Raw genomic sequence first — 17761 nt, forward strand, 5'->3', positions numbered from 1 at the left:
AGCCCCGGACCCCGAGCGAGCCAAGGGCCTCAGACCTCCCCCCTGCGCCAGAGCTCGTGTGCCTCGAGCGAGGAGGGAGGCGTACGGCGCCGTTCCCTGCCAGTGCCTGGGGTTGTCAGGCTTGGTTGGAGGAATCCTGGAGGTTTCGTCACTTGACATCATCTTTAATTAAAGATTCATTTGTAATTCCTGGAGACTCCAGGACAGTCCTGGAGGATTGGCAACCCTACTGCCCTGTGCAGGCACATTCCCCTCTGCCAGCGCCTTGTGGCCAGAACATGGAGAGGGCCTAACCCCTCCTCCCCCGCAGTCTCTGTGCCCTGAGCTAGGACGTAGCTCCCTGTGCCCTGGGTGGGGAGAGGCCTCAGACCCCCCTACACTAATGCTTCTGTGCCCCCAGAGGACACAGACTCCCTGCTGCCAGAACCCCAGTTTCTTCAGCTAGGAGAGTGCTTCAGCCCCCCCCCCCCACTCTGCTAGAGCCCCTATGTCCCAAATGGGCGGTGCTCCCCACTTACCAGAGCCTCAGAGCAAGGGGGGGGGCACAGCCTCTGCCCTATACCCCAAGCAAAGAGAGGGGCCCTGGCCCATGTCAGAGCACCTATGCCCTAAGCAAGGAGAGGGGCACATGCACACGCTTCAGTATCAGGCCTCATGTCAGTCTGTATGGATATATTGTATCAGGGCCTTCTGTCCGTTAAAAAATTAGCATGTCTGTACAATATCTGAATATTGTTCACAAGAACATATGAGTAGCCTCCAGCAGGAACCTTGGGCTTCCAGTATCTAAACTAGAGAAAGGGCTGATGATACTCAGATACTATGTGATAGGCACAAAATAAAGAATAATTACGTACACACATACTATTTTTTCTACAGGACTTCTGCCTCATTCAATGCACAGGACTGACCTACTCTGAATCTGGAGCAGGATTGTGTACTATTTATACCAGTCTGGGGCAGGTGGGCCTAGGCCTGTCCCCTCAGCTAAGTGGAAAGCACCACAAAGCCTAGGCTACAATTGAGTTCTTGGGACAACAAATGAAAAAAACAGTAGTGGGTGTGAGGTCAGAGGCTAAGAATGAGGGATCTAGAGGGGAAAACCAAGCAGAGAATGCCAGACAGCAGCACCCACTGCTCCAAGGAGTCAGTGGATGCCATTCAGAGGAACTCTAGTCAGAGATGTAAGCAGGCAAGGGACTGGAAATAAGCCTCACAGTTGCAGTGTACCACCAAGTCCAGCTTCCTCCTCCTGGAGTGGTGGATGGCCATCTTGGCCAGCACCAGGAGGTGGTTGCCAAGGAGGTTTTGCCACTTAGTGCAACTGCAGATGGGATGTGTGTAGATCAGGAGGTGCAGAGAAAAGTGCAGCCAGAACCTCAGTAAGACATTCTGGGGGAGCCAGAAGAGAGGTTGCAACCTGATGCACTCTACACAGGGTCTTACTCTCCACAAAACGGACAAGTGTTGCGGGAGTTTGTGAACTGCACAAGGTACGCACCCGGAGGAGCTGTCAACTAATATCCCCAGCAGGCTTTGAAACCAGATTGGAATACAGGCTAGCACAAGGAGGTCCTCGCCCATCTCAGGTGGCAGCAGGTCCACTTGCTGTTAGGGCAGGACACAAGGGTGAGGAAGTGGATGGTATGAAGTACAAGCAGTATAGATGTTCTCTGGGCACAGGTGCGTGCTCGTGCCCTCCACGACCCTGCCCCAACTCCGCCCCCTCACTGCCCCTATTGGATCCCTCCCCAAATCCTTGCCCTGGCCCCGCCTCTTCTGCAAGCGTGCTGCGTTCCTCCTCCTCCTCCCCCTCCCCCCCAGGCTTGCCGTGTGAAACAGCTGGGAGGAGGGAAAAGCAGAATGAGGTGGCCCACTCAGGAGGAGGTGGAGTGGAGTGAGAGGTGAGCTAGGGTGGCGGGGGGCAGATTGGGGAGCTGCCAGTGGGTGTTCTGCAGTCACCAATTTTTCCCTGTGGGTCCTCCAGCCCCGGAGCACCCATAGAGTTGGCACGTATGTCTCTGGGCATGGTTTGGAGGTAGACCAGCTGGATGGTCAGACCTAAGGCAGAAGATTGCAGGAGAAGAAAGGACTGTCTCATGATTAAGGCAGTTGAACTGGATTCTATCCCTGCCTGTGCCACGGAGCCATAGGTGATGCTGGACAAGTCACTTAAACCAAACTTTCCATAGGAAGTCACTCATGTTCCTCCTTTTCTGGGTTTCCAATTTGATACCCTCAGATCTGATTTGTAGAAGAGCAGAGCACTCATAGCTGCAACTGGAGTCAGTGGGAGCTGGCCTTTGAACTTATAAAGTACTTTATATAACATTTTTACCCTTTTAAGCAGAGTGTCTAGTCAAAGTTCAAGGCCCTGTGGGCTATCCCAGTTAGGAGGAAAAATTGGGTGCTACTGCTATTGCTTCAGGCATTGATTAAAATGGCATCTTTGTATTTAATAGAAGGCAGTGTGGCCAGACCTACAATACATGCCAACCTATAATAATAATAAGTATTCTGAAAAATCAGCTGAGTGTCTCAAATTAGATTTGTGAAGCACTCAGATACTAGCATGATAAGCATAATCAAAAAGCTCACATGGAAACTAATAATTCTGACTTCCAAGCAGGGTTTAAATAGTATGTAGTAAATTAGGCCTGGACCACACATTGAGCAATGAGGATAGAACAAAATATTGAATAGCTCACTCCTGATGAAGTGAGCACCATCCTTCCTGTGCACTGAATGAGGGAAAGAGGTAGAAAAAATGATATGCTAATAAAGACTGTATTATAATGCATATTTGTAAGGGTCCTGAATTCAGGTTGCTCTGGCAACCTTAATTATTTCCTAACTTTTTAGTGTTTGTCTTTGCAACCTAAATAATGTAATTTTAATGTATCTGCAGAGGCATGCACAAGGGGGGCCACAAGCCCCCCAATAATCAGCAGGGGTACAGAACTTCTCTGGCCCCAGGGCTGTGGCAGGAAGAGCGAGCTCCTCCCATCCTGGGGCCATAGGAGGAGCTGACAGCTCCTCGGGCCCCAGGGCTGTGGCGGGGGCACAGAATGTACTCCTCTAAAAGCAGTGAAATTTAAATTCATGCACAGGCCCTTGTGTGCATGTAAAACAACAGATGTAATGACTTAGTACATCATGATTGCAACATATGTACAAGTTAAACATACTGCAGCCACATTTTGCTCTATAAGGATAAATGCAAAGTCCAAAGATAAATGCTGAATAGAAAAGTATTTTGGGGAAAGAAAAACAAAAAAGGCATGATCATTTTTATTGGAAAGTCTATTTCTTCTGTGTTCACTGACTTTCACTGAGGTGGGTCATAGGGCATAACAAACTCTGCTCAGCTGAAGACACAACATGCCCAAAGTTTGCCCAGTAGAAGGAGTACTACAGGATTGGCAATATATCACACAGCAGTGGAGAGTTCAGGGTTTGACGAGCTGAAGAAGCCAAAGTGCTGGTAGTTTGTCAGGAGCCTAACAAGGACTGCACGTAATTTGCATAAAACTAAATGGATTGCAGCCACTTTCTTCCCCAGTGAAGAGGACTTGTCCATGGGAACTACAGCTCTCCCAGCATGCAATGCACCTAGTAGACACAGCGTCTATCTCAGTTAATAACCGGCCTATTTCCAGGAGGAGAGACTACTGATCCCAGCATGCAATGCTCCCAATTGGTCTGTGCGGCCCCTCTCTGGAGCAATGCATGCTGGGAAGTGTAGTCTGCGCTTTTCGAGGCGGGCCTCGCGGTTCCCTGGGCGGCGGGGCACTAGGACTGCGGAGCGGGGTGCGGTTGCCAGACGGGTTGCAATGCTGGAGGCCCCCCACAAGCGGAAGTCTGGGGGCTGAGGCGATGATCTTGTGCCATGCGGATCCGAAGAGCCCGGGAGCGCCGCGGTGAGTGGCCGGTAGCAGCCGCGTGGTTTTGCGCCTCCCTTCAGCTGTGCGCTGGCCAGGGGGCTGGGTTCCTCTAGCCCCGGGTGGAAGCTGTTAACTGGGGGCACTGAAGCGCCGGCAGACATATCAGGAGGGCACCAGAATAAACTCCCCTCCCTTGGCAGGAGGGGGGTGATTGCACCCACATGGGCACCCGCCTGCCCCCACGAGCATCAGTATGGCAGGGAGAGGGCCATCATACTCTCATGCCAGTTTTCGAAGATGTATAACAGCTAAATCTGGATGTGTTTTCATGGGGACAAAAGGGACCTCTCCCTGACCTTCGGAGTATCCCCCTTTCAGATTTTAAAATCCTGTTGCAAACCATGCAGAGGTTGAAGTGCTTTAAAATTGTATAAAATTATATACAAAATGTATAAAATGGGAAATATTAGGCCATCCAAATATAGGGCTAATTACTGTTCTCTCTATAGTATTTGGCATATAGTCCTTTACATAGATTCATAGCTCTTAAGACCAGGTGGGACCTTTATATCTTAGAATTGCTGTATGAATACTAACCAGCGTATTGAATTGCACATGGCTACAAACTTTATGAAGTTAGCAAACAGAAGGAAAAAAAGTTAGGTCATATTTTACCAACCTTGATGCTGCCTGGGCTGTGATGCAACTCAATAAAAGTATCAAAGGGGTAGCTGTGTTAGTCTGGATCTGTAAAAGCAGCAAAGAATCCTGTGGCACTAGGACCGGCTTTAGGAAGTGCGGGGCCCAATTCAAACAGTTTCGACGGGGCCCTGGCAGGGATGACTTAAAAAAAACCAAAAACACATGTAAAAAAAACACGTGGGGCTTGTATTCACTGGGCAGAGCTCTGAGTCTTTGGCGGCACTTCGGCGGTGGGTCCTTCACTCGCTCCAGGTCTTCAGCGGCACTGAAGGACCCGCCGCTGAAGTGCCGCCGAAGACCCAAAGCGCCGCCAGGTGAGTAAAAATTAAAAAGGCGCCTCTAACTAGGGAAGGGATTCTCACTGGGCGCGGGGCCCTTTTAGGCGCGGGGCCCAATTCAGAGGAATTGGTGGAATAGGCCTAAAGCCGGCCCTGTGTGGCACCTTATAGTCTATAAGGTGCCACAGGATTCTTTGCTGCTTTTACAACTCAATAAAAGTAAGACAATTAGGCAGTGAGTGAAATCTACCCTATTGTATGTCTCTGATCTAAAAACAATAATGCGCTGCTAAGAATGGTTTTCTGATTGTGCCTTATTAGTATGTAGTTATTGAAGGACATATAAAGTTCATCCTTAACTGAGAACTTTGTGGTTCTCATTGGTTTATGAGCCAACTTGAAGTGCTTAATATGTTAGTTTAATCTGTTTGGGGGTAATTTAAAGGAGTTTCTTGTCCTTTCAGTAAATCTTTTGTACGATACATAGAAAAATATGAAATAAACTGGTTCTTTGAATAGGTTTTTGTGCGTTTGTTTTGACCAGTATATTTTTAAAGCTTATGGCAAAATAAATTTTACTCTCTACTCATTTTCTTTCACTTCTCTTTGTAAAGAGTCACAATTGGAATTAATGTTGTCTTATCGGATTTTTAAGAGCTTTGGGATAAATCATCTGCTTTAGTTAAAAGCCTACAGGAGGGGAAAAGTTTATTGGAAACTGCAGCTCCACCAGGCAGAGGTCCCAAGCCCTAGTCCTTGGGATGGAGGAATTTGTCGGCCTGCAGAGGAGCTGAGGGCATGGATGTTCCGAGCGCCACGGGGAAATCCAGTGGTACACAAAACAACTCCGCAGAAGGTCATCATCTCCTTTAACTCTCTTCCATGGGGCTAGTGACCTACTTTCCTTCTCACTGTCTTGCAGCATAGCTTCTTAGCACATGTGGCAGAGCCTGTGCTCACCTCTACCCTGATCCTATGAGGGTCAGGAAGTGTGGGAGTTATTACTGAAACTAAGTAATTTTCTTATCATCTGAACTGAGGGAAATACTAGTTTACAGTTACATATTACTGGTAACACAGATAAAATATTTTAAAAATTATTTTTAACCTGACAATGTCCCTTTTAAAAGTGTGTGTGTGATGCTTTCTTAATTGTGTTGTAAAATTGGGCTAGGAAAATATCTGCTCCAGTGTTAGTTGGCCAACAAGATAATGTGGTTGTCCTAATTTTGATCTGTGCTCTCATTCACTCAGAATAAAGAAAAAATAATAACTTTCTGTTTCTTTAGTTAGTTTACTTTATGTAGTTTAACAGCTCTGTGTAAACTCACTCATCTTTTCTTCTGAAAACATGTCTCTCCTGAAGAGTGAATCAGTTTCCCTTTTGATTGTCTGATTTTGTATTTCCCTCCCTACACACACACACACGAGAAAATCATTTTTTTAAAAACTGGGAAAATGTGATTGTAAAATCACAAAAATTGGCAAGGGACGCGGGGACCAGTGTAGTACTTAGAATTTTTTACTTATTTGTTGAAAATTACTGGATTTCCAATTTACAATGTCTCTTTATCAAGTATTGGTCTGCATTTTACTTATTTCAGTACCAGTAATAAAAGTCCTATGTTAAGAGGTCATAACTGATGTAAAAAGGCTTGCATCTCAAGGAAATGAGCAAGAGTGTTGCCTTGCTTCTAGAAGGAAAAATTCAACTACACTGGAGTTACTTTTTATGGACAAGGTTATGTAAAAACAATCACAGAACTCTTTATAATACAGACGTAGATCAGAATGAATGCTTTATAGAGATCAGTACAGGGCAGAATGGATAGAAGAGAGAAAAGTATTTTATAAAACTGGAGTAGAAAGGAAATTAGGGTTATAAAAAATAGTCTACAACTTGATAGCAGGGAAATTCCTATGCCTTCTGGGTTTTTTTGTTTGTTTTTGTTCACGTTCATTTTGTACAGAATACTTTACCTTGTGTTTAAATGGAACATAAATCATGACAGCTTAATTTTCTTTGTTTCCTTGTGTGTGCACCAGCATCAGTGATGTCAGCATGAATGTGTGCAACACTGAGAAAAGCATGTAATGGCTTTTGGAGGGTTATTTGGGCTTTATTTTTTTATTTTATTTTATTAGTTAAAGATGAACTACAAAAATGAAAATTGCAACTACTTCCACTCGCCTCTGGAGTAAGTTCAGTACCATGTATGAACTGTTCAAAATAATGTATGAGTTTTCTTCCTTTTGTAGGGCTGCTGTGTATTGCTGGCTTGGGTTTGGTGTGATGCCCAGTATGTGCTATGCTGGTGAAGTCACACCTGCACCTGAAGAGCAATGAAGTCTGTTGATAAGAACAAGGTAAATCCTGTTCTTTCTTGGTTTCCAGCACTTCAGCAGTGTAGATGTTGGAGTTTTTCAGTGAGAAAGAAGCCCTAAGAAGTGCTCTGACTAATTGGCATTCCATGACTGCTAGATGGTGTGCATCCCCACAGATATGTAGCCTGTAGAATTATTAGAGCTTTCAAGAGCTGGCTATTCTGAAGCTATTCTGGTCTGGCTATATCTCTTAAACAACTAATTGGTTTGGTCACAATGCTCTGAGCTATTGTATTTGTTTTGTGCTTTCTATAGTTTTTGCTTTTAACATTTCAAAAAATGTAAGTTTGAATTGTTCTTGTATCTCTAAATCTGAAAATATATCAAGTGTATTTTATTGTTTTAAATTTAACTGAATATTTTAATGTCCTGTATGGGGGAGAGTGGGGGCATTCACAGGAAGAATTTGGGCCTTAGTGTAAGTCTGGTGTATTCTGAAGAGAAATTAACTCAAAAGTTTAAATGGAAGTAGTTTTAATTTTTAGCTCCTAATTGTTAACTTACCTAACTGTCTTAAATCAATACTATTACAGATACATTAGAATTCATCTATACCTCTTCCCAGAAAGTCTATAAAAGATGCAAGAAAAACAAGTTTGTGTGTCTCAAAATGCCTCATCTTCTTGCTAATAGTGGCTTTGTTTATTATGAAAAGTGAAAGAGGAAAACATTTTTCTGGACATCTTAAAAGTAGCTTGTGGAGGTGACAAAAATGCTTTGTGTGAGGCATATTTACGCATTTGCAATGAGACGCTGCCAGTTTCGAACTCTGAGTAGTGACACGTTGCTGAGCCAGTTAAATAGCTGCACAACTGAAGATCAGGTCTTTGATCTTGTTGGAAAGAACAAAGCCAAACTATCTGAAAAACACGTTGGAAGTGCAATTAGTCTACTGTGGAAATTTCAAAAGGAGAAGTCCCATCTGTTGAGGAATATCGACTATGTAAAAAACCATTCCCAGTTTCTTACTCTTCGTATTTTAGCTGAAAACAAGATAGAATTTATGGATAATGATCTCTTGGTGGATACGCTGTACAATGTATTGAGGTAAGCAATATAATCTTAAATTCCATATAACCAATTTTAAATGAGCCCTGTAAATTGCTTGTAAACATAATCTTAAACATTTTATTGTTCAATTAAACAATATTGGCTTAGAAGTTAACTTTTTTGTCAACTTTTCTTCTTCTTTCCTATTCAGAGTCAGTGACTTTTATAGCCTTCTTCCAAAACTCATGACTGTTCTCCTGGCTGTCATGCAAATTGATCTCTTTAAGGTCCTTTAATATTCAGTCCATGTAACAAATCTTGGGTATCCCCTTTGATTGTCTTCCATCCACAATCATTGCAAGGGACATCCTGCCAATATAACTCTTGGATCTCAACTGGACAATGTAGCCTAGCCTCCCTCAATTTGTCTTCAGTTAGGGAAAACCACATTTTTGCCATCTTCTCTCATTTTAGTAATCACAGATGTAACACTACTAGGTACAAAATTCTCAGTCACAAATGTGTTGTGTTTTGTTTTGGTTTTTTTTTTTCAAGTTGGTGGTGTCCTTTGAACTATACTTTTACATTTGATAACCTTAATGGAGATAACTGCAAATTTGATTTTTCCAGTGAGCAACATATGTATGTTTTAAAATGAACAAACCTGAATATTTTTGTATTATTTTGAAATGTATTAAGCTAAGCTTCTTTTATTTAATTTCTTTTATATAAACATATCCTTCCAGCCTTGTGATTAAAGCACAAGGCTGGAAGTAAAGAGATTTGGGTTTTATCCTGTCCTATCTTTGCCACACTGACTGTGAGACTTTGGACAAGTCACTTAATATTTCTGTGTCTCAGTTTTTCCATGTGTAAAATGGGAATACTTATCACATCACAGGGGTGTTATGATGCTTAATCAATTAACATTTGTAAAGTGCTGTTGGACCTTTTGGATGGAAGGTGCCATAGACATGCAAATTATTACTGGATATAACTCTCTTACTAGAGTCTGTGTAGCTCTTTTAAAGCAAATGTTAAAAGAGTTATGCAGCTTTGCCTGGTTTGTCTTGTCTTTAATCATTATGAAGGTTCAGTGTTGAGGCCCATGATTCTCTGGTAGAAGAGCTGGTCATGGAAGCATGGAGAAGATTAGAAAGGCAAGTATTATACTGTTCTACCTCCAGAGAGATGTAAATTACAAACATATTCAGCTTGAGTTAATATCTAGTAAGCACCCTGTGAAAGAACTTTTATAGAGTTTTAGACATTATCTAAGTATTTTTATATAATTATTTTAAACCACAACTATCTTTTTGGAATGTCTCCTCTTTAGAACTGGTTTTGTTTTTTTTAAATAATCAAGCTTTGAATATTGATGGTGTTTTGAATTGCAGGTGGCCAATGGAGGTGCTCAGATACTAAACAATAGAGGCTGTTGTATCTAGAAAAATGAGCGCAGATTTAAGATTATATTTAGATGTGTGAACACATACACCACTGACAAAGGAACTTCAAAGTTGGCATACATACGGTTTTATATTGATAGATGAAGCAGGGTTCTGCTTGTTGTCCTTCTCTTTAATGGCAGATATACCTCTCTCCTCTTCCCCATCTTAATTTCAGAAAAAACTTTTAGTATAGAACCCTATTATTTTTCCTTCTTGGCATTTGTGTTTATTTTGAAATTGCATTTTTTGTTCCTTTAGTCCCTGGCTGAATGCTAGTGCTGGCATCACTCTCTTCTGTTGTCACCAACAGGACAGAATAGCCTGTCCTAGCCTACTAGCTAAGACACACAGACAGGCTAGTGAAAAGCCTGTATTGCATACTAATACTCACACCAGTTGACTTTCAGATTCACTTCAGCAACATTTATCCAACACGGCAGCACTTTTACTGCACAATAGAATAATCTTAACCACTCCATTACGGTGGCCTTACTAAACCTAGGAACTCCTTCTGTACTTGACTGTGTACACATGCTTATTGTCATATTTTGATATGAAAATTCATAGGTTTTTAAGCTGTTCAGAACTTTTTCTTTATGGACTTCTGTTTTATTTTGGTTGAGGCATGAATGTTACTAGGGGATGACCTGTCAAGAGAGCATTTTATATGGGTCTGATTTTTGAGGGGAGGGAGGAGCAGGGAGGTTAAAATGAAGAAACAAATTTCTATCCACTTGCTTATTTAATTATTGTATTAGATGTTTTACCTCCATGCTTTTATGGAAAGAAAAATAAATGTTTACTGTTCAGTTTTCTTCTGTTTGATGTATCAACAGGTTTAGTCTGCCAACTCTGTCTAAGTTTGCACTGTGTCTAAATGAACAACAGATGTACTCTAGCCCTCTAATTGGCAAGATAGCTGATATTGTGAATGTGAATTTGGATTCTATACAGGACACAAGGTAATTCTGGTCCAGTGAAGCTGAATAATATTAAATGCAATATGTATAGAATTATTATGCCTTGCTTATTCAAGATGTTGACTTTTTATCAACTCTTCAAATTTTGGAGGAGGCAAATAATTGTACAGTGGCATAGGGTCAGTCTTCATGGATGAATCCATTCTGGGAAAATTTAGATAAGTCATCTTCTGGAGTCTGTTTGGAGAGAACGTGTGCAAAACTTGTTCAAGAATTTACTCGATCCTTTTACTGTCCACAGCTTCTTGAAAGAGTAGTTTTCGCCTGTGCCAATGAAAAAGGAGATATTACTGTACCCTAACTCTGAGTCTTAACTTGTCTTTTCTGAGGTTTTAGACTGGGGTGGGCAAAATCCGGCTTGGGGGCCGAATCTGGCCCGCCTAACATTTCTGTCCGGCGTTCTCATGATCTCCGAGCCTGGGCCGCTAAAAGTCGCACGGTGCAGCAGGGTGCTCAGGCAGGCTGCCTGCCAGCCTTGGCCCCATGCCACTCCCAGAACCAGCTGCTGCTGGCACATCTCTGCCTGCTTCAGGTGAGGGGGAACGGCAGGGAGGAGGCGGCTCCATGTACTGCCTTCGCCCCCAGCACCATCCTCACAGCTCCCATTGGCTGGAAACTGGCAATGGGAGCTGCAGGGGCGGTGCTTGTGGGTGCGGGCAGTGTACAGAGACCTGTTGTCCCTCTTCTCTCAGTGGCGCACAAAGAGGTGCCAGCACCAGCCAGCCACAGCCACTTTCGGGAGTGGTGTGGGCCATGGCATGCAGGCAGCCTCCCTGAGCTCTGCTGTGCCGTCCGGCTGAGAGCCACCTGTGGTAAGCACCTCCCAACCAGAGCCTGCACCTCGCACCCCCACCCACACTCCAACCTCCTGCCCCAGGTCAGAACCCCCTTCTGCACCCCAATACCCTGCCAGAGTCCCCTCCTGCACCAAACTCCCTTCCCAAGACCCACACCGCTCACCCTCTCCTGCACCTCAACACTCTGCACCAGCCCAGAGCTCCCTCCTGCATCCAAACTCCCTCTCAGACCCCACATCCCCGCCATTAATATAGTAGAAATGTGTGGCCCTTGATGACTTAGGAAAATTATTGGGAGTTGCTCCTCTGCAAAAATTATTGCCCGCCACCATGAGACTGGTAGTCTATCTATTATGGAGTTGAAGCTAAATCAAATACTAATGGCTTCTGAGAATAGTAATAATGATGATCTCTATTTGTTTTGCATTTTTCTTCTTCAGAGTACTTTCCAAAATTTAAGTAACTAATCTTGAAAACATTCCTTATGTTGGACAGCTTTTGTCTTCTGGACTTATGACTTTGAGGGCGGTCGGGTTCACCAAAGGTCCACCAAGGATACAGAGAAGAGGAGGAAGGCCATCTCTCTTTCTTACTTTTCAATTCCCTCTTGAGAATTGACTTTTTTTTTTTTAATTTCTTTGAGCCCAAGCTTTTGCACAGTTTTGTTGTTTTTTTTAATCAGACATGACACAGATTCATTGCAAGCAGTTTACGTCTGCACATGCTCTGTTTCTTTATAGCGGAAAAATCCCAACTTTTTAATGAATCCCTGTAGAAACAATTTTTCATCCTTTGCTTTAATGGAGAAAATGTTTTTTCACCTAGCCCTACTTTTCAGGTTGGATTTTAAATAGCTCTTGAAAGAGAGAACTTCTGCAACATCTTCTGTAAAGCCTTTTCCAATTTTGTTAGTTATTTCTAAAAACGTTGTTAGGTTTTTTAAAGCTCAGTGTGTAAGTGTAAAATCTCTTGAATGTTCTTAGGGTCCTGTCGGTTTTGATGATCAGCATATCTAGTGTTATCTCACGGAATTTTCGAGAACGATTAATACAAAAGGCTGAACTTCTGTTGGAAACAGTGAATTTCATCAGTTTCAACCATGCCAGAAGGATGGTGCAGTTTCTTCGAAATGTCAGACTAACTTACCGTCCATTGCTAGAAAAATGCAATAAGGTTTTCCTTGAGAATCCCAGTCAGCTTGATCTAGAGAACATCAGTCTTATCCTTGGACTATACCAGTCTCTACAGTTTAACAACACTGAATTCCGATTAGTCATTAAACAGAAGCTGATGGAAACTATTGATGATTGTAACAATCCTGTGAGTTTCACAAGATTATTTGCTGCTTTGGGGCCTATGGCAGGACAAGAGGTAAGAGAACGGTAAGTTTAGCCCTATTTACATCTTATTTATGCCTAGTGTGCGTACACAGGTGCTCCCTCACACAAACTAGTACCTAAGACTTCAAGTGTTTAAAATCATGCAAATCTTGAGTTTTCCCCACGCTCGGTATGTTATTAAAAAATGGATCATTGTCTGGCCTGCTGCTCTGTGTTATCTATGCATGCATGAGCAGAGAGGCAGTTTTTTTCTAATTGGCATCATTTAGGCTGCAAATTTGTTGTTTCATTGTGATACAGTATTGTAACAATTTATCCCAAAAGCTTTTGTCTGGAAGGTGGAAGGGCAACACTGCTACATCGCCCCATCCCCATAGCTTCATTACTGAGGCTGTGGTGCTGCCCTCCACTTGGAGTGGAAGTGGCAAGCCCCTAAGAAATCGGGACAGCAAAATGTGTCTCTTGTCTTTACACAAGAATAGCAGCAGCCTGGAGTCCCTTCTCCCCCGGAGATTTAGGGGTTGCAGCAGGAGATCTTCCAGTACTTATCCGAGCTGCTGGGTTGTAATTGGGCACAGGGACTGGCTCTGTCTGCTCTTGTCATGCTACACGCAGTCCTGTGCCAGGGTGGTGGTAGTGGGAGGCCATCGTTTCAAGCGGTCTGCAAACTCAGGCAAACGTTGGTTACATTTGGTCACATTTTCAAACTTTTCTTTGCTATCATAAGCTAGACTTCAAATGAAAGTTGAGATGGGGGTTGTGTCCCCTCACAGCACCTGCCCCCCAAGTGACAGTGGTTAGTTGTGCTCATGCAAACTTGTTGGTTCACAGTAGAGAGTTTCTAGGCCAAACTGATACCAACATAAACTGGTGCAATACCAGTGGATTAAAAATCCAGAGTTCTCTATTTGACCTGATTGTGCAAAAAAAAAGAAAAAAGTTTGGAAATTCATTGGCAGACTGATTTTGAATAATTTAACATTCTTGTGTCCTCTAACACCAGTTTGTCAGTGCTAGATCCCCTTATAAAGAGTATAGCGGTTAACAGTGACTCACTCTTAGCCTCGTTTTAAATTTATTCTTCTTGCAGAAGTAGACCATTTGCTAGCTTTTAGCATCATTCCAAATCGTGCCTACCATATATTCTTTCATCTTTTACCCAGTTGTTTATGCTTTTTCTACCCAACTGTGCTGAGGGAGGAAATAAAAAAGTGATGGTCTTTATTTTGGAGGAGTTTTGTTTCCATTATTTTCTACTATAGTTCCCACAGTACAAATCTCTTTTCCCTCCTTCAGACAAATGTGATTACTGTGTTCTCCTCTATTACACAGGAGAATTGTTGGAAACTTGCAAAATGCATCTTTTCTCTTCCTTTTTAGATTAATAGCAACTGCACTACTAATGGCAGAAGAATTTAACTGTCACCAAGCATTGGTAGTAGTGGAAACAATGGAGGAAATGGAATGTAGAAATTCACATCTGATTCAAAAGTAAATTTTTCTAATAATACATTATATTGAATTCTCTTTGTAAGCAATTTCCACTTCCTACAGAAAAATACTCAGGCATCCTCACGTATGAGGCAGAATTGTGCTCAAATTTGAGGAGGGTTGGAATTGGGAGCTGATCAAGCCAGGATATATGTGCAGTGTATATATGCTATGCCTGTGTTTCTTAATTATGTTGTCACAGCTGGATCCAAAGTGATTCAGTTGGTTCAGGATTTTTCTTAGAAATACATGTGGTCTCACCAAATTGACTTTAACATGCTTAGCTAGTTTATGAATATGAGTGAACTCACAGGCTCTCTGATCTGTTGTACAATACAGACACACAATTCAGAATACATATATATATATGACAAGCTGCAGAGGCCCTTCCCTGTCTGGTGCAAAAAAGAAGCTGATAGGAATTCAGGCTCATAGGTGCTGCAGGGAGGATCTGTAACAGCAGCTGTTCTAGGAACAGTGAAGAGGAGAGTGCCTGAGAAAAGGCTGTGTCTGAACCCAGCCTTGTCTATCTGGGTTAAGAAACTCAGAAGAAGAGGAATATTTTGGTATACTCTGATGTTTTTTTAAGTGTTCTGTAACAAACACGCCGATCCTGCACATTTGACTAGCTGATCTGGTATTCTGCTGAATTTTTTTCTCCAGTTTATCAGACTCTATTTTGAATTATTAGTACAGGTATCTGACCAAGCCACATCCTCTCTTAGTGTAAACTTGTATAGTTTCACTGAAGTTGATGGAGCTATTCCAGTTTACGCCATTCAAGTATCTGGTCCACTGATTCTTATTCTCTAAATTTTAACTGAATGCAAACCAAGTAAAAGGTTAGCACATATTTTCCTTGTTAGAGCAGTAGGAGGCTTTCTTCACAGTGATTGTTGAAACCCATTAGCCTAAACAAATCTTCATAAGATTAAGCAATGGAGAGGAGCCTCAGGGCAAAGCCAGAGGTCTGACCACCTCAGTCCTTACATTATAGAGATAATACAGGACTGAGGCTATGTCTACACTACAGGATAATTTCGAATTAACATAAACCGGTTTTATAAAACAGATATTATAAAGTCGACTGCACGCGGCCACACTAGGTACATTAATTCGGTGGTGTGCGTCCATGGTCCAAGGCTAGCATTGATTTCCGGAGCGTTGCACTGTGGGTAGCTATTCCGTAGTTATCCCATAGTTCCCGCAGTCTCCCCTGCCCTTGGAATTCTGGGTTGAGATCCCAGTGGCTGATGGGGCAAAAATAATTGTCACGGGTGGTTCTGAGTACAGCTTCACCCCTCCCTTCCTGAAAGCAGCAGAAACCATTTCGCGCCTTTTTTCCTGGGTGAACTGAAAGCAAACGCCATAGCACAGCAAGCATGGACCCTGCTCAGATCAATAGCGCAATCGTGGACATTGTAAACACCTCGCGCATTCTCGTGCAGTCTGTGGTGAACCATGAACTGCAAAGGCAGGCGAGGAGGAGGCAGCTACGGCAGCGCGGCGACGAGAGTAATGAGGACATGGACTTTGATTTCTCCCTAACCGCGAGCCCCTGCGCTTTGGAGCTCCTCCTGGTAATGGGGGAGGTTCTACCCATTGAACGCCGATTTTGGGCCCAGGAAACAAGCACAGACTGGTGGGACTGCATAGTTTTCCAGGTGTGGGATGATTCGCAGTGGCTGCAAAACTTTTGCATGCGTAAGGGCACTTTCTTTGAACTTTGTGACTTGCTTTCCCCTGTCCTGAAACGCCATAATACTAAGATGAGAGCAGCCCTCACAGTGGAGAAGCGAGTGGCAATAGCCCTCTGGAAGCTTGCAACGCCAGACAGCTACCGGTCAGTCGGGAATCAATTTGGAGTGGGAAAATCTACTGTGGGGGCTGCTGTGTTGCAAGTAGCCAAAGCAATCATTAAGCTGCTGCTACAAAAGGTTGTGACTCTGGGAAACATGCAGGTCATAGTGGATGGCTTTGCTGCAATGGGATTCCCTAACTGTGGGGGGGGGGAGGGGGGCGACAGATGGAACCCATATCCCTGTCTTGGCACCGGAGCACCAGGGCACCCAGTACATAAACCGCAAGGGGTACTTTTCAATGGTGCTGCAAGCACTGGTGGATCACAAGGGACGTTGCACCAAGATCCACGTGGGATGGCCAGGAAGGGTTCATGACGCTCACATCTTCAGGAACACTACTCTGTTTAAACGACTGCAGCAAGGGAATTATTTCCCAGACCAGAAAATAACAGTTCGGGATGTTGAAATGCCTGTAGTTATCCTGGGGGACCCAGCCTACCCCTTGATGCCATGGCTCATGAAGCCATACACAGGCAGCCTGGACAGTGGTCAGGAGCTGTTCAACTACAGGCTGAGCAAGTGCAGGATGGTGGTTGAATGTGCATTTGGCTGTTTACAGGCGCACTGGTGCACATTACTGACTCGCTGAGACCTCAGCCAAACCAATGTCCCCATTGTTATTTCTGCGTGCTCCACAGTCTCTGCAAGAGTAAGGGGAGACCTTTATGGGGAGGTGAGAGGCTGAGGCAAATCACCTGGCCGCTGATTATGCGCAGCCAGACACCAGGGCGATTAGAAGAGCACACCAGGAAGCGGTGCGCATCAGAGAAGCTTTGAAAATGAATTTCATCATGGGCCAGAGTACGGTGTGACTGTTGTGTTTGTTTCCCCTTCATGAACCTCCCCCCCCTTTATTGACTCCTTACCTGTAAGCAACCCACCCTCCTCCTTCGATTACAGCTTGCTTAAGGAAATAAAGTCACTATCGTTTAAAAAGCATGTGTTCTTTATTAAGTCATTCCCTGTAAGCAACCCACCCTCTCCCTTCATTTAAAAAGCATGTAATTATGAAAAGAGAAAGTTAATTAACAAGGTATCCCGGGAGTGGTTTGGGAGGACGATAGGAGGGAAAGAAAAGGCCATTAAGCACATTTCAATGTAATGACAGCCTTTTGTTTGGACTGTCCACGGGGGTGGAGTGGGCTGGTGCACAAAGCCTTCCCCCACGCGTTCTTACACGTCTGGGTGAGGAAGACATGGAACATGGTGAGTACTGAGGGTGGTTAAACATGGGCTGCAGCGGCACTCTGTGACCCCGCTGCTCCTCCTGAAGATCCACCAGGCGTCGGAGGATGTCAGTTTGATCACACAGCAGCTCCAGCGTTGCATCCTGCCACCGCTGATCTTCCTGCCTACACCTCTCATCTCGAGCGTCTCTCCTGTCCTCACGTTGGTCCCTCCTGTCCTCATGTTCACTGGCATCTTTCCTGTACTTTGTTACCACGTCCTTCCACTCCCTCAGATGAGCTCTTTCATTGCGGGTTACTTCCATGATTTCTGAGAACATTTCATCTCGCGTCCTCTTCTTCCTCCGCCTTATCTGAGCTAGCCTTCGAGATGGAGTAGGGAGGCTTGAAAAATGTGCAGCTGCATGAGTGGGG

General features: G+C 43.8%; 1 protein-coding gene across 4 annotated transcripts in view; it reads left to right on the top strand.

Moving 5' to 3' along the window:
• Positions 1-3756: 3756 nt before the first annotated feature.
• FASTKD1 (FAST kinase domains 1) overlaps positions 3757-17761 on the top strand; it is a 28329-nt gene continuing 14324 nt past the window's right edge. For 3 of the 4 annotated variants that reach the window (XM_030579432.1, XM_030579433.1, XM_030579435.1), the window contains exons 1-7: positions 3757-3920; positions 7124-7231; positions 7783-8296; positions 9331-9399; positions 10527-10652; positions 12451-12849; positions 14188-14298. In XM_030579432.1, coding sequence (XP_030435292.1) covers positions 7962-8296; positions 9331-9399; positions 10527-10652; positions 12451-12849; positions 14188-14298 — 1040 coding nt within the window. In that variant the 5' untranslated portion in view covers positions 3757-3920; positions 7124-7231; positions 7783-7961. The remainder of the gene's footprint in view (positions 3921-7123; positions 7232-7782; positions 8297-9330; positions 9400-10526; positions 10653-12450; positions 12850-14187; positions 14299-17761) is intronic. The other variant, XM_030579434.1, reaches the window with a different exon arrangement.

This window comes from Gopherus evgoodei, chromosome 11 (assembly GCF_007399415.2).
Source record: "Gopherus evgoodei ecotype Sinaloan lineage chromosome 11, rGopEvg1_v1.p, whole genome shotgun sequence".
NCBI classification, from domain to species: domain Eukaryota; kingdom Metazoa; phylum Chordata; order Testudines; family Testudinidae; genus Gopherus; species Gopherus evgoodei.